The sequence below is a fragment of the Polypterus senegalus genome, chromosome 18 (genome assembly GCF_016835505.1).
Source record: "Polypterus senegalus isolate Bchr_013 chromosome 18, ASM1683550v1, whole genome shotgun sequence".
In the NCBI taxonomy this organism is placed as follows: domain Eukaryota; kingdom Metazoa; phylum Chordata; class Cladistia; order Polypteriformes; family Polypteridae; genus Polypterus; species Polypterus senegalus.
In genome coordinates this window covers 66,926,990-66,948,079 of record NC_053171.1, presented here as the reverse complement: position 1 = coordinate 66,948,079, position 21,090 = coordinate 66,926,990, and the positions used below count along the sequence as shown (strand labels likewise).

Sequence of the window (21,090 nt, the reverse complement as noted above, 5' to 3'; positions counted from 1 at the left end):
GAATCTGTCCTGCATTACATGTAAAACATTTTTAAACCTGTTCCACTGCTCCTCAACTGTCTTCACACTTAAAAGCTTATCCCAGTGTATCCTACTTAGACATTGTCACATCTGTTCAAAATTAGCCCTACCAAAGTTCAACTTAACAATTTTAGTCTTTGCATCTGCACTCTTACAAAATACTGAGAATTGTATTACATTATGGTCACTTGACCCTAGTGGTTCAATCTCCTCTACACCCTCAATTCTATCCTGATTATTAAAAAATACTAAATCCAGACAGGCTTCACCCCGTGTTGGTGCTTTAACACGCTGTGTTAAAAAACATTCACTGATTACTTCTATAAACTCCTGCTCTTGTACTCCTCCATCTGCAAGGTTATCCCAGTTTTGCAAGAGCCTCCAGTGTCTGCCCACGAGGATGTGAGCGATCTCCTTCACAGCACCACCAGTATTGGAGTACCAAGTCCAACGATGTTGTTCAGGGCACTGGAACCAGGATCTAGTGATTCACAGCCCCTTAACTTTTGCAAAGTCAAGGAACATGGAACCACTTTCACCTTGGTCACCAGACCCATGGGGACCGAGACAATCCTCATAGCCTGCCCTGTCAGTGCCAGTGGCTGCATTGAAGTCACCCATGACCAGAGGAGTGTCACCTTGTGAGTACACATCAACCACCGAGCGAAGCTGTGAATAAAATGCCTCCTTCGCAGAGACATCACTCACTGCAGTCAGAGCATACACTGAGACAACAGACAAGGCACCCAGGGAGTGCCGTAATATGAGTCCCATAATACGCTTGTTGAAAGGAGTGACATCGGACACCATTGGAAGAAGCCAGTCCGCTACAACAACAGCTACTCCATGAGTATGACAGCCATCAAACCGACCAGACGAATAAAATTTGTATCCACCTACAGAGATCTGGCCAGTCCCCGGTCTGCGCACCTCAGAGAGTGCCACCACTGAAATGCAGAGTTTACGCAGCTCCTCCGACAGCAGAGGCCGCCTCAAATTGGGACCCGAGTGCTGCCGTGCAGCAGGTGACTCAGCACTGCACCAGTTCCGATCCCCAAACAACCTGACCCTATTGGCTCTCCAACGGTTTCGACTCTGCCGGGGATGGGGTTCCCGAGGGCTTTCCCCCATCACCTTCATGATGCGAGCAGCCTTCCTATGGGCGGCTGCAGCACAGCTACAGAGAGCTAGCTCTCTGGTCCAGTGATTGGGTATAAAAATGCCAGTGGCCATTGCTCTGGTGAACTTGGAATTGGGTGGAGTGTGCATGAGAGTTCAACAGGTTCAACTACAGGTTACAAAGCCAAATAATGTCCCTGAACTGAAAAACATTATCTTTTAAAAGTGCTATGAAATGGGATAACAGGCTTTATTGTCTTACTTGTTGTGTTTTGCCTTCAAAGCAGTGTTGCCTTTTTATTTAGTTGTAATAAAACCTACCTTCCCTTTATATTTTTATAATTAGTAATTGGTAAATAATGGAGAAAGTGGATGGACTGAAAACCTGTAGCCCTGCAGGAACCGAGTTTTACATCCTTGCTTTATGGAAATGAAAAAAGAAAAGAAAAAAAAGCTTGCCAATCCAGCTCAATTGCTACAGTATATATTTTCTGATATCTTGTGCCTCAAATGTGTATTTTTTTCCTAAGGAATCCTGCATACAGACATTGATATAAGTAATTGAGTGTCCCCCTTAACATCCTGAAATTATAAACCTAATAAACCCCATTGTTGCAGTCCTGACTCTTGTATCATGTCCACAGGTTTCCTCAAGCAGATCCAGCTGTGATGATTCCACATTGGACATCTTTTAGCACCTGCTGTTGTGAAGTGATGAATTTACAGATGCACTTTAAACAATCTGAAACGATTTGAAGTTAGCATATCAGCAGTACGCATTTAGCTGCTGTTCATGGTTGTCTATTATGCCGTATGTGTATGCTGAATTATCTTTTATTAATTTGAAATCAATTTGCTGCCTCGCAGCAAGTCCTGGGTTCGCTTTCTGGGTCCTCCCAGCGTGGAGTTTGCATGTTCTCCCCATGTCTGTGTGGGTTTCCTCTGGGTGTTCTGGTTTCCTCCTACAGTTCAAAAACATGCAGGTTAGGTGCACTGGCGATTCTAAATTGTCCCTAGTGTGTGCTTGGCGTGTGGGGTGTGTATGTGTGCCCTGCGGTGGGTTGGCGCCCTGCCCAGGGATTTGTTCCTGCCTTGCGCTGGCTGGGGTTGGCTCCAGCAGACCCCTGTGACCCTGTGTTAGGATATAGTGAGTTGAAGAATGACTGACTGACTAATTTGCAATTTATTGCTAGGCATTGATAATCATTTTTAAAATTGAATAGACTAGTTGAATTACTTTTTAACTGTAGTCTGAAGGCAGTCTTAGTAGCCTGTAACAACATATAAACTGAAACATGGCTGCTATAGACTCATTTATACCATTGCGACCTTAATGGCATCCTACACCCATAAAGGTAATATTGCCCCTTGTTGGATGTTTTCCCCCCACTGACACTAGGAGAAGTCTCCCTATTACAAGATGTTCTATATCAGTCTTGGTTGAACTAGGACCAATTCTTGTATTGCCTTTTTCTTGCGTCCTCTTAGGCCGTCAGAAGGTGGCAAGACTGGTAGCCTGTCACACCACAGATTTATCTTGGGAGATGTGCATTGCTATGTATCTCCAAGGACATGTGTTTGAACTAAAATCTGGTACTACTCTTTTAACTTTATATTTTACTAGCTGTCCCCCATGGCTCTGCCTGTGTAGTAGAGAAACAGGAAAAACTTTTGAAATCACTAAACAAACGGGTATCACTAGCTAAGCAGAGCCAAGGTACATTTCAACACGTGGCGAGAGGTACACCAGCTTGAACGGAGGCTGGCACATGAGTGAGAAGGCCCCTGCCTGGCTCCCGACTCCTAATGTCACGCTTTCCCCAACCCCACCCCTGGCCCACAGCCTCTGTCTCGGATTATCACGAATAAATCACTGCAAGCAACCAAACTATGGTACTTAGTGCAATGAGAGAAGTCGCAAAATTAACCGAAATGTTCAAATAAATTATAGAAAAAAACCCAATCTAAATCCATTAAGTGGTTCTTTGCTGAAAATTGGACAGACATTAGAGAGACAGAGAGATTTATACAGCTGAAGGACATGATTTTTTTTTTCTTCTTTCTAAACTAGAAATTGAAGGAAGTAAAATAAAGGGAGAGGGGGATGAGCTGCAGTTGATAGGGTAAGGAGTGCCAACATTCAATGTTGGCTTTAACCGAAAGGAAGTGCAGTTTGTATGAAACCGAGTTCCTTTACCTAGGCTTCCCATGTACTTGTAACAGAAGTCAGTGAAACTGCAGACTTGACCCAATGCACCTTCTTGACTGGTGTCATTTCATATAACAATTTTAAGTATGCTTTGATTTCACACCAAATTTTGATTGTATCATCCAAGGCTACACAGATGCATTACAATTGCATGCAAAGCCCTGCATAGATAAACAATAAAACATAATTTCGTAGGTACCATATCATCTTCACTTTCAGGGATTCCACATCTGCCTGAATGATCTAGATTGTACTTAAATAAGTTATTGGAAAATGGGGACGACATCATGGTCCATCCTAGTATTGTTGACGGACGTCTATTAATGACCCTTTGTTTTTAAAGTTTGCAAACTCCAGCAGTAAGTACATTTGACAAGCTCTTTCTTACAGAATGGCTCTGTTGAACTGGAGGATGTCTGCACTTCCCCTGAATCATCAGACTCCGAGAAAAGTGGGCAAACATGCAAAACTGGAGGAACTTCTACACCTCATAAGCATGATTTGGCACAAGCGCAAATTCTGCAGCCAACAACAGGTAGGTGAAATACTCATATTCAGAGAATCACATTCTGGTAAATGACTGTCTCGCCTCCCAAAATCGGGCTGAAAGCCATGTCTGTACATAATTGAAATATGTAAAGAAATATCAAAAAAGCAGCAGGAGGGTTCCATGCAAATGATAAGTGGTACTCCTATTAATATAATAATAATACTGTATATACTCACATTTAAGTTCTGTCATTGATAATTCGGGGCTTGATTTTTACTGTATTATTTCCCATATTTTATAATGTTGGTCGTAGAAGTTGAATGCGGAAAACTCACACTATTGATTCAATTAGATTCAGATTATGATATGCTAATGCCCACCTGAGAGAGTAACCACAGAGCACACTGCTTTTTTTTTTTTTCTTTTTTCCCTTCTATGTATTGTGCCTACATGACCACACGGTAATACCCAAACTGTTCCGAAGCGACGTTTGCACTGTTTTGTGTTTTTTGTATCTCACAACCTCATACACCTTTAGGTTGTGAGAATATCCCTTGTCTATGATGGAACATTCAATCAGAAAAAAATATGAAGCTGGTTTTAAATTAAACATCATTGAAGTGGCAAAAGAAATTGGTAACTGCGCTGCTGCAACAAAATTCGATGTGTCTGAGAAACTGGTGCGTGATTGGAGGAAGCAAGAAGATGGGGAGAAAAAAAATAAGTGTCATATTTTTGAACGGGCGTATAAGTCAGGGACTGATTTTTATGATCGATTTTTCAGGTTTCAAGACCCGACTTATACGCGAGTATATACAGTAATAATACATTTTATAATAGTGCTACTAATGGGAGTTCAGCCATGGTGTGAACAAGATTTAAATTTCTTGTAATAAAGCCATGGAGTAGCTTTCTTAAGATGTGGTTCCATTACTGTTATTGGCTGGGTGTGTTTTGCATTACTATGGGAAATGCCCATTATGGTCATGTCATAGATTGATGCACTCTTTATTTAGCTGTAAAGGGAAATTCATGTGCATCAGAAGAAACATGTCGGAGCGCAAAAGAGTTAAAAACAAAATGCAATTACTACGTAATGTCAAGACCCAAAAATTCACATCACAATAAACATGTTAATGTAAACAAATACCCAGCTATGTGTGTGTGCCAGTTATAACTTGCTGGGGTAAAGATGGAGCATAATGGGTGATGTGAAAAAATTGATCTGAAGCCGAATCTTCCAAAAACAAATTGCCTTGTTGCAGAGCATTATTAGGACAAAGTAGCAAAATAAATTCTTTTGTGCTACTGTTATCCATTTCCCACATGAAAAATCATAGTATGTACTGTTCTCATTCCCTCATTTCTCTCTTTTTTTTTTTTTTTTTTGTTCTCATTAGTATTCTGGTGAAGGATGATAATTTCATCCTAGGATTATTTTGAGGAGCTCAATACTACGTAGTAGCTCCTTATGGAATCAAAGGCCTGAGCTCTGTACAGCCTTTTATAGACATGGACTAATTTTGTTGGTACCTCTCCTTTGCTTTCTCTGCTCCATGTTCAGTGTGGGACACAAAATGACTCCAAACAGCAGGGTGACCACTTTTCTCCGTGTAAAATCGGCTGAATGACTCATTACATGATTGTAGACTTTGTGACACTAAAGAAAGAAAACAGTTTGAAAACTCCCTGTAATCAAATATTTTATATCTTTTCTAAGGATACCAACAAATGTGAGACAATTGCATTTCATTTCATCAGATTTCAGGAGATATACAGCACTTTTTCAATGAGCTTTTGGGTACCAGCAAATTTGTCCATATCTATATGGAGGGCTTACTGCCTCCTGGCAGCCCAGGTTTTTTTAGCAGCATCCTATGGAACAGTGCTTATCTGACAGAAACAAGTTTTCTGTTCCTGTCTCTCTCTCACTCTTTCTCACCTTTTAATGGGTATTTTCTCCATCTTGAGTTTATCCTTCAGTCACTTTTGCCACTTTTCTTGTCAGCCAAATGATAATCCGAACTTGAATACTTTGTACTATAGATACGAGTTTGCATGCTGAGATTATATGATTGGCTTACCATGTAGTGAGCTGTTTTACCCTGTCAGAGCAGCAATTGCTGTCAGAGTTGAAGAGTTAATGAAGCTGTGAACTTGCATAATGTGGAAAGTGTGTCATTACTCTTAAATCTTTTTCTTTTTGTTCTGCCTCTTTCCCCTTAAAAGCAGATGCTGTGGATGCTGCAAAGGGAAATGCAAGTGACTGGACTGAAGACCCAGAACTTTTCAAAGCAATCGAGAAGATGAAAAGGCTTGATAAAATCCTTGCTTCCGCAGTCCTAAAAGAAAAAGAAGTAAAACAGCAGGGGAATGAGCTGAGAGTGAAACTCTGGGATGAGCTGCAGGTAAAATGTTTTGGAATTCCAGGCATGGATTTATATATGCAAATATTATGAATCTTGTTCTTTTTTTTTTATATAATTCCATTTTGGTTTGTGGTCATTCATTTCATGAAGATTTTGACAGGTTTTTATGGAATCCATTTGTATTTACTCACTGTTCGTCAATGGATTTATTTATTTTTTTATATTCATGTTTCATTCATTACTTTCCTTGACCTCATTTTTGGATAACACTATACCTTTTGTCACTTGTTATAAATATGTAAGTGACCAGTGGTTCTTGCATCTCTTAGTGGTTCTTGCTTTTGAATAAATCGAATTCTTTGTAAGCAATAGTTAATTTCTTTTCAAGTAGGCCTATTGTCAGGTTCCTTTGGTTTTGACATTTATTTGTTCTTGTCTCTATTTTTTTTTACACTTCAGTTATTTTTATTTTCATCCTGTTTTGACTGTCTGGGTATGATTCCAGCCTGGCTTTGACTTCATTGTCTCCTCTTTTCTGCTGCTCACAATAATGTTCAGGCTGCATGATGGGAGTACTTACTGGGCACCCTCAATAGGGTAAAACAAACATTGAAGGAAAATGTTGAGAATGAAGTGTCTGTTATGTGGCTCATAACCCAAAAGTAATTCATAAATATACTGCAACACTTCTGGCTTTTCTCCCTAAGTTTGCAAGTAGAGCACAAGTAGACTGGCAAGCAAACAGAATCTGCTGATGGGTATTCAGAGAACTATTCTAGTTTCTAGCCCACCCAGATGGAGAAACTTAATAAATGCTTTAGCTGCACTTTATTGCCGGTTTATCATGGGAAGGTTTTGGGGTGTCTTCTCCTTAAATATAAATCCCTCATCTCAATGTACAGACTATTTCATGTATGTTGTCTTCTCAGCCGTTAAGCTTTATTTCTGCTTTCACACATTGGTAAGAAACCCAGCCTACATTTGCAATGCACTTGCTTCCGGAACTACAGGCTCATTTCACCCAGGATTTACTGCTACTGTGACACTTCTTCCTCTATGGAAGATATTTCATTTTTTTATAATCTATCCCCAGATTGATAGAATAGAGTAGCAAGGCAAGCAGTGGAGCAAGTTCTGAAATTTTATTCGGACATTTTAATCATTAATATTACTTAATATGGCAAAAGCGGAAACATGTGTGACAATTACACTTTACAACCTGAATGTTTACAACCTGTCATAGATGGCACTGAATAAAGCATTCAATGTGCAACAGCTTTCAGGCAGTTCTCCGCTGTTTTAATTGTGCTGCTGTAGCTCAGGTGACGAATGGCTGGGAGATCTCTTAGTTACTGTGTTCTTTCTTCTGATCATCTTATTATCTGAAATTATAAAGCTGGTCTGAAGAATTTCAGTTCCTTAAATGGTTTACTTGTTTCCTTTCATGTAATTATTGTGAGCTGTTTGGGTCCAAACTCTGGTTCTGAAGTTGAAATATGGTAACTTTAAACAAAACATATCCAAGTTCTCACCGAGTCATTTCATAAGGTAAAAAGTTTAAAAATATGTTTGTTGAGAAATGTTAAATCTGTATGACCTACTTAATGTAGGCTGATCTTAGTACTTTTGAAATCTTAAAATTGAAAAGAAAGATAATTACACAGATGTTATTAGTTATATTACTACATAAAATCACATTTCACTATAGCTGGCTTGCCCCTTGTTTAATTTTTTCCCTCTTTTTCTCATCCTCCAATGGATGTTTTTCCTCCGTTAACAAAGGTGGATTTCAGCTTCCATTCCATGATGGACCATGTTTCCCTTCATCGAGTCTGTTCCATTTTAATAGTTGGGCAATCTGAGGTTACTTCTAAAAGTGGGATTGGCACTTAGAGTGCCCAGTTCACAGTAGACTTTGAATACTGGATCTACCCTTCATGTGTTTTGCTATCAGTTGTGCTGCGTGTCGCATTGGCTGAATTGCAAGACCCACCCATGCATTAACATGAATCAAGCAGTGGAGGTAAAAAGAGACTGGTTTGTGGACAGGAGCAGTTTTATTTATTTTTTTTTGTGGAATTACTATGCAAATTACAACTAAGAGGTAGGAAAGGTGAATCTCCGTTATCTTAATGGAGGTCTTATTTTTCATTTTTTGTACATGCTTATAATGATCAATGTGTGACCAGCTTTTGGGATCCTAGCTACACATCCACATTTTTGCCCTTAAAGCAGACCCATGTACTTAAACAAGATATTAAGATGCTGGTTTTAGATTTAAAAAGAAAGGAAAGAGTATCCTGTGCTGACTTAGGTTTCTCTCTTGTTTCTATTTCTGTACCCATAGTTTCCAGCTCTTTGAGAAGGTTTCAGGAACAGGGCTAGTAAGAGAACTTGTGTTTGACAGTCAGAAGTTGGAATACTGCCAGCATTTGTAGTCTAGGGAACGCTAACTCCAGTTTGTTATGGTACTTTGATTTGGGTTAAAATATGTGCTGTTGTGGAAAATGAATTTCAGGACTAGATTTTTAGTATCCTCTGAGCTTGGAATAGTCAAAGCTACATTGGTTTGTTTCATATATAGTGCAAAGTATGTCTCATTGTTTTTTTTTATCTGTATTGTGTAGTCTATCTATTTGTTTCTTTGCATGTTTCACATTGTGTGTTTGTCTGCTCATATAGGAGTCCTATCTCTCTATGCTTTTTTTTTTTTAATTTTATACACCTGGGTTTTGTTGCAGAGTTCAAAATCTGAGGATAATCCAGAAACCCATGAAGAGAGTGAAAATACCAGAAAGTTTTTAGCTTTGACACCTGCCAGCAGTAAGTCATATTTTACTCTTTTTATTCCAAAGCATCCACTAGACCCTCTGCTTACAGGTATGAAGATATTACAGACAAGCTAACCTTTTACCTGTTCTTTATCCTAACCACTTAAGCCTTGTCCATTCACAATTCCTTAATTGGCTTTATTCTTGCTTTGTTTAATGTCATAATTCCCCATTAACCGGGATACTGTACCCTACCCTGAACATTTTCTGCAAAAGTTGATTTCCCACCAGTGTGAATCATTTTTACAAGACCCCTTTGAACCCTGCTCCTGCCAACAAACCTATTAATATTAATTGTCTTTTTATCTTGGCATTATTATTGTTATTAGCATATTTAAGCCCACTACCGTTGTGTTTCCTGGCACAATATACCACAATTAGGCCTTGCCTTGTGAATCTAGCCAAAGGCTAATCTGGGGCCTAATGTTCAAAATTATTCTGTTCCCCCATGCTCTAGTCCTCCCCAAACTGTAGGCTTTGAACCACACATTTACAAAAAGGGAAAAGCCTAGAATTGAAACAATTTTTAAAAATCTTTGGTACCAAAAGTGAATTAAGACTGTGGTTCTGTAAAAGATTTTTTTAAAGGAAAAATATATAATTTCAAAATACCTAAAATAGCAAAATGGATGCAACCCATAACAAACAAACAAGGCCAATCCAAATGTTGATAAGACCTAGAAAGTCCAAGAAGTACTTACTAAATAAAGGTTGCACAAACAACACTCAATGTTGATCTGAAGAACCTGACCCTTCACATAAAGGAGACAGGGCACATAACATATGCTACAAAATTTAGTAGAAGATACCCTAACTAGACTGTAATATTATGCCAAGTTTGATGTTCGTCAGTTGTTGGAGCTTTTTTTAATAGGCCAAAACCAAAACTCGTACTCAATTGTTAACGTGAACATTTTACCTAAACCACTGTGTCTTACATTACTTATTTCAAGTAAAGTTCAGAAGTTTGTTTACCGAAACATTTTATTGTTAAATAAGAATCAGTTCTACATGCTATCAATTGACTCTTGTGCAGCCATAATGCTGTGGTGGGAAGGTGCCATTGCATGCAAATTTGGATATGATATACAGAATTATGTGATCAACAAGGTGATAAAAAGAACAAACTCAGATCAGAAAAATCACATTTCAAATATACAAAAAAAGTTTAAAATGATCCAAAAAGAACAAATATGAATTTAATCTATGGACGTTCCTGACAATGAGTACATGAGTAATGCTGTAGCAAATGAAGTATATTTTTCTTTATTTATGTAAAGTTCAGGCACAAACTAGAAGTGGAAATGCTGACATTACACACTGATGCATGCACAGCAGTACATGGCAGAACCAGTTGCTTTCCTTGCAGCAGCTGCAATTACACAGGACATGGGTGATGTCATAATAATGCAAATGTCAAAATGCAAAAAATATGAGAACAAATAAAATTAATTCTGTTGGTTAGTCACTTGGGTTACATTCACCCAACAATTTAATACTGATTTATTTTTTTTTTTTTTTATCTTCTTCACTGTGTGACTTATGTCTAGTCTTTCAGAGAAGTATGAACAGCTAAAAACACGGGGGATCGATTCTTTTCAGATTGGATTTAGAGCACTTTTATGTGTGGTACTGAACCCAACAAAAATATATACAACTTGAATCTTACTTGTGTTGTTAATGTATACTAGTTTAATCTCCTGTATATGAGGCCTTTATTGTATCTCTGTGCTGAAGATCAAGATGGATTACAGTACCAATACAGAATGCCATTGAAAATAGAGTGAAATGGTAGATTTAATAAAAATTTACTATGACTATTGCTTCCTATGAAGCCTAATTGCCACAAGTTTTCTGAAGTAAATGGACACCTCGCGCAATTTTTTTTTCTTTTTTTTCTTTCTCTCTGAGGGAGAGAGAGCAATGATGATTATGCTTAATGCAGTGTTTCATTTTCTATTTCTCCTACTTTCCATTATTGTTTCTTCTTCTTTTTTCTGGCACCCTCTAGATAGCTGGCCACCACAACATTTTATTATATCAGCACATTTTTAAGTGAGTCAATAAGAAAAGGAAAAAATCATAATATATAACACTTGCATTCTAAAAAATGTTTAATGATTTAATAATCTAAAATGTAAAATGAGTAATACATTAAAAATAGCTTGCCTTAATGCTAGAAATATCAAATATAAATCAAGTGAGTTGCAGATGTATGTAGGGGAGCATATTTATAATATTATAGAAAGACTCCACATGGATTTAAATCAAGGATCAGTGCTTCCCTTGCCCGGGAAAGGGTACCCGGGGCCCCACCCTAGAGCCAGGCCCGGGGTTGGTTGGACCTTTGACCACAGGGCCCAGTCGGGCTCAGCTCGAAGGAGCAACGTGGTTCCGCTCTCTTGTGGGCCCACCAAATGCAAGGGGAGGCCATAGGGGTCGGGTGCAATGTGATATGGGTGGTGGCCGAAGGCAGGAACTCCTGGCGTTCCAACCTTCAGTTGCCGAAACTTGCTCTTGGTACATGGAATGTTACCTCTCTGGCTGGAAAGGAGCCTGAACTGGTGTGAGAGGTTGAGAGGTACCAGCTAGATATAGTTGGGCTCACTTCTACGCACGGTCTGGGCTCTGGAACTATTCCTCTTGAGAGAGGCTAGACTTTGTTCCACTCTGGAGTTGCTGTGGGTGAAAGGCGTCTGGCAGGGGTGGGCTTGCTTATGGCCCCCTGGCTCGAGGCCTGCACGTTGGGGTTCTCCTCTTTGGATGAGAGGATTGCTTCCCTGTGCCTTCGAGTTGGGGGAAGAACTCTGACTGTTTCTGCTTATGCACTGAATGGCAGTTCAGAGTACCCAGCCTTCTTGGAGTCCCTGGAAGAAGCGCTGCAAGGCGTGGCACCTGGGGACTCTATCGTCCTGCTGGGAGACTTAAACGCTCACATCGGCAACGACAGTGAATCCTGGTGAGGTGTGATTGGGAGGAACGGCCTCTCTGATCTAAACTTGAGTGACGTTCAGTTGTTGGACTTCTGTGCTGGCCATGGATTGTCCATAACAAACACCATGTTCGACCATAAGGGTGTCCATAAGTGCACTTGGCGCCAGGATGCCCAAGGTTGCAGCTCGATGATCGACTTTGTAATCATGTCATCGGATCTGTGACCTTATGTCTTGGACACTCGGGTGAAGAGAGGGGCTGAGCTGTGAACTGATCACCACCTGGTGGTAAGTTGGATCAGATGGCAAGAGAGGCTGCCGGACAATCCAGGCAGACCCAAGCATATAAAGAGGGTCTGTTGGGAACGTCTGCAGAGGAACTGGTCAGAAAGATCTTTAACTGCCACCTCCGGCAGAACTTCAGTGTCATTCCAGAGTAGGCAAAGGACATCGAGTCTGAATGGGCCATGTTTCGAGCCTCCATTGTTGAAGCAGCAGAACGGAGCTATGGCCACAAGGTTGTCGGTGCATCTTGTGGCAGCAATCCACGAACTCAGTGGTGGACACCTAAGGTTCGATAGGCCGTCAAGTTGAAAAAAGAGTCCTACTGGGTTTGATTGACCAGTGGGACTCGAGAGGCAGTTGAGGGGTACCAGTGGGCCAAACGTGTGGTGGCATCAGCTGTTGCAGAGGCAAAAACTCTGGCAGGGGAGGAGTTTGGGGAAGCCATGGAAAACGACTTTCGGTCGGCACTGAGAAGGTTCTGGCAAATCGTCAAAGCACCTCATGAGGGGAAAGCAGTGCTCTAAAAACACTGTGTACAGTGGAGATGGGGCCCGGCTGACTTCAACTGCAGACGTTATTGACCGGTGGAAGGAATACTTCGAGGATCTTCTCAATCCCACCAGCATGTCTTCCTTAGAGGAAGCAGAGCTGGAGGACTCTGGGGGTGCCTTTCCATATCAGGGGCCGAGGTATTTAAAAAGCTCCGAGGTGACAGGGCCCCTGGGGTGGACAAGGTTCACCCTGGGTTCCTCAAGGCTCTGGAAGTTGTGGGGCTGTCCTGGTTGACACACGTCTGCAATATCGCATGGATATCGGAGGCAGTGCCTCTGGATTGGCAAACTGGGGTGGTGGTCCCCCTTTTTAAGAAGGGTGACCAGAGGATGTGCTAACTATAGGGGGATCGCACTCCTCAGCCTCCATGGTAAGGTCTATTCAGGGGTGCTGGAGAAGAGAGTTTGGTCGTTGGTCGAATCTTGGATTCAAGAGGAACAATGCAGATTTCATCCTGTCCGTGGAACACTGGACCAGCACTACACCTTGGCCAGGATCCTGGAGGGAGCATGGGAGTTTGCCCAATCAGTCCACATGTGTTTTGTGGTTTTGGAGATGGCATTCGGCCGTGTCCTTCGAAGCATCCTGTGGGGGTGTGCTCCAAGAGTACGGGGCACAAGGCTCATTGTTACGAGCCATTCAGTCCCCGTACAGGAGGAGCAGGAGCTTGGTCTGCATTGCCAGTAATAAGTTGAACTCGTTTCCTGTTGAGGTTGGACTCCGCCTGGGCTGCCCTTTGTCACAGATTATGTTCATAAGTTTTATGGACAGAATTTCTAGGCGCAATCAAGGAGTAGAGGGGTTCTTGTTCGGTGACCTCAGAATCTCATCGCTGCTATTTGCTGATGACATGGTTCTGTTGGCTTCATCGGACAGTGACCTTCAGCTCTCACTGGAGCGATTCGCAGCCTAGTGTGAAGCGGCGAGGATGAGAGTCAGCACCTATATACAGTACTCGAGGCCATGGTTCTCTGCTGGAAAAGGGTGGAATGCTCTCTCCAGGTTGGAAACACATTACTGCCTCAAGTGGAGGAGTTCAAGTATCTCGGGGTCTTGTTCACGAGTGAGGGAAGAATGGAGTGGGAGGTTGACAGACGGATTGGTGCAGCATCCGCAGTAATGCAGGCTCTGCAACGGTCCATTGTGGTGAAGAGAGAGCTGAGCCAAAAGGTGAGGCTGTCGATTTACCAGTCGATCTACGTTCCTACCCTCACCTATGGCCACGAGCTTTGGGTAGTGACCGAAAGAGCAAGATCGCGGATACAAGCGGCCAAAATGAGTTTTCTCCGCAGGATGACTGGACTTTCCCTTAGAGATAGGGTGAGGAGTTCAGTTAACCGGGAGAGTCTCAGAGTAGAGATGCTACTCCTCCGCATTGAGAGGAGTCAGTTGAGGTGGTTCGGGCATCTGGTCAGGATGCCCCCTGGACTCCTCCCTCAGGGGGTGTTCCGGGCATGTCCCACTGGGAGAAGGCCACGGGGCAGACCCAGGACTCTCTGGAGGGATTATATCTCCCGGCTGGCCTGGGAACGCCTCGGGGTCCCCCCAGAGGAGCTGGAGGAGGTGGCCTGGGAGAGGGAGGTCTGGGCTTCTCTGCTTCGACCTGACCTCAGATAAGCGGTAGACAATGGATGGATGGAATTAATTGACGGATAGAAATCAAAGAAACCTGGCTAAATTAAAAAGATGAGGATGAGCATAACATAGAAGGATACACATTTTTAGGAAAAGAAAAAGAGGTGAGGCTGCTTTTTATGTCAAAGAGAATTTAAATGCAAATCCTCTTCAGCTGGATCATGGGCCCCATCATAGTGAGGACATCTAGCTTCATCTGGAAAGCATTAGGGAAAGATATCTTAAGAGTGTGTTATAGACAGTAATTTCAATGCACATCTTTTTATTAATATTAAAAAGGCAAGTGTACAGGAGGATATTATAGTCATGGGGGACTTTGCCCAAATATTAACTGGGATAATGTTGCAAATATCACAGCAGACGTTTTTTTAAGTAATCACTGACCATTTTTTAGCACAGTATGTTAAAGCACCAATGCGGGTAGAGGTCTGTCTAGATTTACTATTTTGTAATAATTTGGATAGAATTTAGGGTATAGAGGTGATTGAACCACTAGGTCAAGTGACCATAATATAATATAATTCTCAGATGCAAAGATTAAAACTGTTATGTTTAACTTTGGTAGGGCAAATTTTGAGAAGATGCTGCAAAATCTAAGGAGGATACACATGGATAAGCTTTTAAATGTGGAGATAGACATAAAGTAGTGGAATAGGTTTAAGAATGTTTTACATATAATGCAGGACGGGTACATCACAAAAATTAGAATTAGTAAAAAATAAAAAAAAAACTCTGAAGTGGGCTAATAAAAGAGTTGAAGAAGCAGCAAAAGAAAAAAAAAAACAGCTGTATAAGGGTTAACAACTCCAATGTGAATCGCAGGACATATGAGAACATGAGGGCAATCGCTAAGAAGGATGTTGGAGAGTCTAAAGGCAGTTAGAGAGGAATATAGCAGATAAGTCGCGTAAGATGACCCAGAGAGAGATTTCAGTATTATAGTAGTAAAACAACAGTCAAGGAGGATGTGAAGTGCATCAGGAATACTAAAAGGGAGTTGAAAAAATGAATATATGAAATAGCACATGCTCTGAACTTATATTTATCTGAGGTCTTCACATGTGTGGAAGTAGATGATCTCCCAGTGGTAAAAGGGACTACTAAGGAGATACTGAGTGATTTGAAAATTGTAGAAGAAGTATACTGTTCAGATTAAATAGGATGAAATCAAACAATCACCAGGACCAAATAATATTTATAATGAAGTCCTTAAGGAAGTTAACAAGTACATATATAAACCCTTGACGCTGAGTTTTACTGAACAGTCAGCATGGGAGTTCAGTGTGTTCTTTGTAGACTGGTGCAAAATTGGCTGAGACATAGGAAGTACTGTAGAGGGTTATGGTGCAAGGAACTCTCTCAGAATTGGCTGTTTTAAGAGTGGTGTCCAGCAGGGGTCAGTACTAGGGCCACTGGTATTTTTAATATATATAAAAGATTTGGATAAGAATATCGATAACAAGCTGTTTAAGTTTGCAGGTGATACCAAGCAAGCTAGGTGGATTGGTAGATCATCTAGAATCCGTTAAATCATTGCAGAGGGACTTGGACAACATATACAGTCTTGGTCGGATTTGTGGCAGATGAAATTTAATGTCAGTCAATGTAAAGTATTACACATAGGAAGTAAAAATGTTAGGTTTGAATATACAATGGCCACCACAGTGGTGCAGTGGTAGCGGTGCTGCCTCACAGTTAGGAGACCCGGGTTCACTTTCCAGGTCCTCCCTGCGTGGAGTCTGCTTGGGTTTCCTCCGGGTACTCCGGTTTCCTCCCACAGTCTAAAGACATGCAGGTTAGGTGCATTGGCGATTCTAAATTGTCCCTACTGTGTGCTTGGTGTGTGTATGTGCCCTGCGGTGGGCTGGCGCCCTGCTCGGGGTTTGTTTCTTGCCTTGTGCCACGTGTTGGCTGGGGTTGGCTCCAGCTGACCCCCGTGACCCTGCAATTAGGATATAGCAGGTTTGATGATGGATGGATGGATGGTTGAATACACAATGGGAGGTCTGAAAATTGAAAGTATGCCTTTTGAGTCATTGTGGATTCGACACTATCAACTGCAAAAACGCAGTGTAGGGGCCTCATCTGGAGTACTGCATACAGTTTTGGTTTCTAGGTTACAATAAGGATATAGTAGTGCTGAAAGTCTAGAGAAGAGCGAGTAGGCTGATTCCAGGACTGTAAGGAAGTAATTATGATGAAAGATGAAAAAAGCTGATCCTTTTCAGTTTAAGTAAAACATTAAGAGGAGATTGAAGTGTTTAAAATTATGAAGGGAACAGTCTTGATCCACTGAACTAATTATTTTAAAATGAGTTTATCAAAAACATGGGTACACAGTTGAAAACTTGTTAAGGGTAGTATGTTAGACATTAGGACTTGAGGGACTTTCAAAACTTGTTTTTTTTGAAGCATGAAGTGGATAGGACTGGTGAGCTTTGTTGGACTTAATGGCCCGTTCTCCTCTAGATTGTTCTAATGTTCTAAGAAGTACATTCTACTGAAGATCATGTTGTTCAATTCATGTTTTAACGTTAAAGGTGATGACGTGTAGCAATAGTTGTGTTGGAATGCTGTTAATTTTAGGAATGTTTAAAAGAATCAAAGTAAAATTCTTTTTTCTTCATACAGATTTCTCCATTGAGGACTCCACCATTGTCCATGTTTTTGAGACTCAACTCGCTGATGAAGAATTTGACCAGTATTTTAGCAAGCCAATGCAACAAGGTACTTGTCTTGGTACAGCTTGGTTCTGGTATTGTAATCTTTTAGATTTTACAGTAAATTTGGTACTTTGGAGTTTTTTTTATGTCTTCAACTTGCTGTTAATAATTCCATACTTTTAATTTGTAGGTTCTCCAGCAACTCGGCCCATCTCTAGTATTTATAGTATTCTTTGTTGAAACAATCTAAGTTTGTCAGCCTTTTAATTCTATTAGATTTCAAGTGATTAATTAGAAAAATAAATATTCACAGTTTTGGCATGTACAAAATGATTTTCTTCATGGCTTGGATAGCCGATATAGGCATGGATTGTGAACACACAGAGAAGCAGTACACAATGGTACAATGTTCTACAACATAATTTAATGGTGGTGCCTGTGATCCCTAACTATCAAATAAGAATGCCACCATATGATCAGTGTCACTTAGTTATTTTCCTCTTCCTGAGTCATGATTAGGTTTTTTGTTGGAGTTGAGATCGATTGATGTCCCAGTGGTGCAAGTATTGATGATATCCAGAGACTCCAATTACTAGGGTTTTCCTCTTGTTTATTTTAGCAATAAGATAACAAAAATAATTCAAAAATACAAAGAATTCCTAAAAGATGTCAAAATATCTCGCAAGGGAGAGAGAGAACCATAAAAACACTTTTGCTTTTATAGACTGGTCAAAATTAGAAAACTTTAAAGTGAGGCTTTATTAATAGAAATAGAAAAATAAGGGAAATTAATCAAATAGAGCAAAAAAAGATTTTTTTGAAAGGCACTCCATAGTGACCAGGTTCCTATATGGAATCTGATGTCAAAAATCCAAAGACCAAGTAAAACATGCCAGATAAACCAGAAATGAAACAAACAGTGCTTACATAAAGACTCTTAAACTCGCTGAACCACTACTAATATCCTTTTCTCCCATGCCATATATAGCCAGGTGGAAGTCTCGGTAGTGGTGACGTTAGTGGTGCCACCCACAGAACATAAAAAATGAACGTACGTTTAAAGGGACAATATACTAACATGTCATAGACAAGTCTAGTAAAAGATAACATCAAAGTAATAATGCAGTACTAATAAACAGAAACCTTATGGGAAAAGTCTGGCTGTAACATAACAAATATCTAACATGTGGATTATGCAACACGAGTAAGGTGAGATTTTTTTTTTTTTAATGGTTGTTTTGATATTGTTTGCTCCTTAGCATTGTCCCCATTTAGCCCTGTTGTGTCAGGTATGGTTATCTCTGTTTTTTATAAAAAAAAAAACAAAAAAAAAACAAATTGACATTTTTCTTATTGCTACAAACAACACGGGTTAAGTGACAAATTAAAATATTGCTGTATGGAGTATTTCGTACATAGCAGTTTCTATAGTTGACACAAGTACACCTTTGATTATGTCTTAAAGCCATATGGCAAGTATAACCTTGTTCTGAAAAGGGTTGCCATGACTTATGATATCAGTGGATCTAATATTGCCTTGGTTTATCTGTTCCTGGAAGTACTGTACATCAGAGTTGATGTTTAAGGACAGTCATTTACCTTAATCCAATCATATTTAAACTTATTCTTTTGATATTATGAAGCAGGAACTTTATGAAAATGCACATAAACTTCGCAGTAGGAAGAAAAATAGACCCTTCCTTTGTCGTTCATGAAAATCCATACAAAATACTTCAAAATAATTTGAAGGAAAAAATCTTTCAGCATTAAAATTCCAAAGGCAAGCACTTTCCTTAAGTCATCCTTAAAGCAAGTGAAACTGTATACCTTTGTGCTTACAGTCCCTGGTTTGTGATGTTATAGGTGAACTTTAAAGCTGATTGCTTGAAAGGGAATGTGGCCCTAGATGGAGCTGTCACTGGCTGGATTTTAATGTCTAAAAAGTGCTTTTTTGGAGTAGGTATTCTGCCTTTTCCATGTTACTGTTTATCATTGTAATAAGACAGTAGATGTATGAGTGGTGTGGTGTGTTGCATTCCAAAGTCCTGGTGTGTCAATTAATGTATCAAGTAATCATTTTTATACACACGTTTTACTACGTCACCATTCCCAAGAGTATAAACAAAGTAAGCTTGACTGCACTAGCATGTGAACTAATATGTTAAGGTGGTTTCTAAATAAGAGCCAGTCTTTTTGGGGTTGGTATTGGATTTAGTTTTGATTGCCAAAGGGACACAGTTTTGACAAGGCATGAGAACATCACCTGGCCTCATTCTTCTCCAAGACAGTTATCATATTATTAAAGGAGTTATTAAAGGAAGTATGACTACAATAGAATTAAAGTATTCATACGCCTTCAGTTTCTGCTCATGTTATTATGGTGTAGATTTCATTTTACTTGTATTCATTTGCCATTTTTGCACATCAGTCTAAACTCAATAACCCATAATGACAAAATGAAAGCATGTTTTCAGAAAGGTTTGCTAATGTTTTTAAAAAAAATAAAAACTGAAATTTCTCATTTCAATAAGTATCCGGGCTCTTTGCTGTGACACTCCATATTGTGGTTGTGCGCTTTCTGTTTAATTTAATTCCTTTAATTCCGAGACAAAAATTAAACTCTTTGGGAGGAAACCCGAGCAATACAGTATGTCTGGTGAAGACCTGGCACTGCTCATCACCTGCCTAATACCATCCCCAGTAAGTGCATTGACAGTGAGACTGGTCAAAACTGAGGGATGGATGAATCCAGCCAAATACAGGGAGATTGTTAAAGAAAACCTACTCCAGAGTGCACATGACCTCAGACTGGGGCAATGGTTCACCTTTCATCATGACAATTACGTAAAGCATACAGCCAATACAACTCTGGTGTGGCTTCGGGACAAATCCCAGACTGTCCTTGAGTGGCCCAGCCAAAGCACAGACTTAAACTCTTTAGAAATTCTAGACCTAATACTCCTGTAATGTGTGTGGGGAGACCTGAACATGGCAGTTTACAGATACTTCCCAGTGCATATGCTAGGAAAACTAGGATAAACTGCCTAAATGCAGATGCACCAAGCTTGTAAGGATTTACCCAAGAAGACTCAAAGCCAAGTAATTGCTGCCAAGGAGCTTTTCCAAAGCACTAAATTACGTTTCTGAACACTAATACGAATGGGGAACTTAAGTTTTTCATTCTTTAATGTATCCGCAAACCTTTCTAAAAACATGTTTATGGTTTGTCACTATGGGTCATTGAGTGAAGATTAATGGACCTAAATGGCAAATTTGTTCATTTATAGTTAAATCTACGGCACAATAAATTGTGCAGAAAGTTTAGGGTCTGAGTACTTTCTGAATTCACTATATATATATATATATATAGCATGGTGGTGCAGTGGTTGCTTTGCCTAGCCACTGCCTGCGTTTAGTTGTATATCCGTTTCCACCTCACATACCAAAGGTAAGTGCACTAAACTACTAATGGAGCAGTAGAGATGTTTATGTGGATGTGCCCTGAAATGTTTTGCTCCCCACAATCTGTGCAGTGAATGGATAAATCCAATTGATATATATTTGTGTTTCAATATGCATTTACATATTTATTTATGTCTCCATGTGCAAACATCCTAAACGGGAAATAAGCTGTCCTGTTTATTTTTTTGTAATTTCTCAGCTGTTTTACTAAATCTTAGTAGTACTCTTGACTTTGGAATCTTGTGCTATTCCTTAGCATCTTCAGACAGCACCCCATAATAACCCATAGATGAAATGTAACTCCGGCTTGGAACCAGCGCTCAAGTTCTGAAATAGTAAAACAGCTTTTGGCATGCCAGATATGAAATCCACAGCTCTTGTGTTTTCCAGGTAGTATGCGTGTAGTAGCCTGCTGTTGTACAGTGTTAGCCATTGTGGATGCATGGAGAAGTGAAGCAAAATGACACCTTTTATTGGCTCACTGCACAGATTACTTGCTTAGCTTTCATATTGTAATCTGT

General features: G+C 40.1%; 1 protein-coding gene across 3 annotated transcripts in view; it reads left to right on the top strand.

The window, feature by feature from the left end:
• Nucleotides 1-21,090, top strand: part of fsip1 (fibrous sheath interacting protein 1) — a 450,012-nt gene that overhangs the window by 17,320 nt on the left and 411,602 nt on the right. For 2 of the 3 annotated variants that reach the window (XM_039742010.1, XM_039742011.1), the window contains 4 exons: nucleotides 3,740-3,884; nucleotides 6,069-6,247; nucleotides 8,950-9,031; nucleotides 17,076-17,171. In XM_039742010.1, coding sequence (XP_039597944.1) covers nucleotides 3,740-3,884; nucleotides 6,069-6,247; nucleotides 8,950-9,031; nucleotides 17,076-17,171 — 502 coding nt within the window. The remainder of the gene's footprint in view (nucleotides 1-3,739; nucleotides 3,885-6,068; nucleotides 6,248-8,949; nucleotides 9,032-17,075; nucleotides 17,172-21,090) is intronic. The other variant, XM_039742012.1, reaches the window with a different exon arrangement.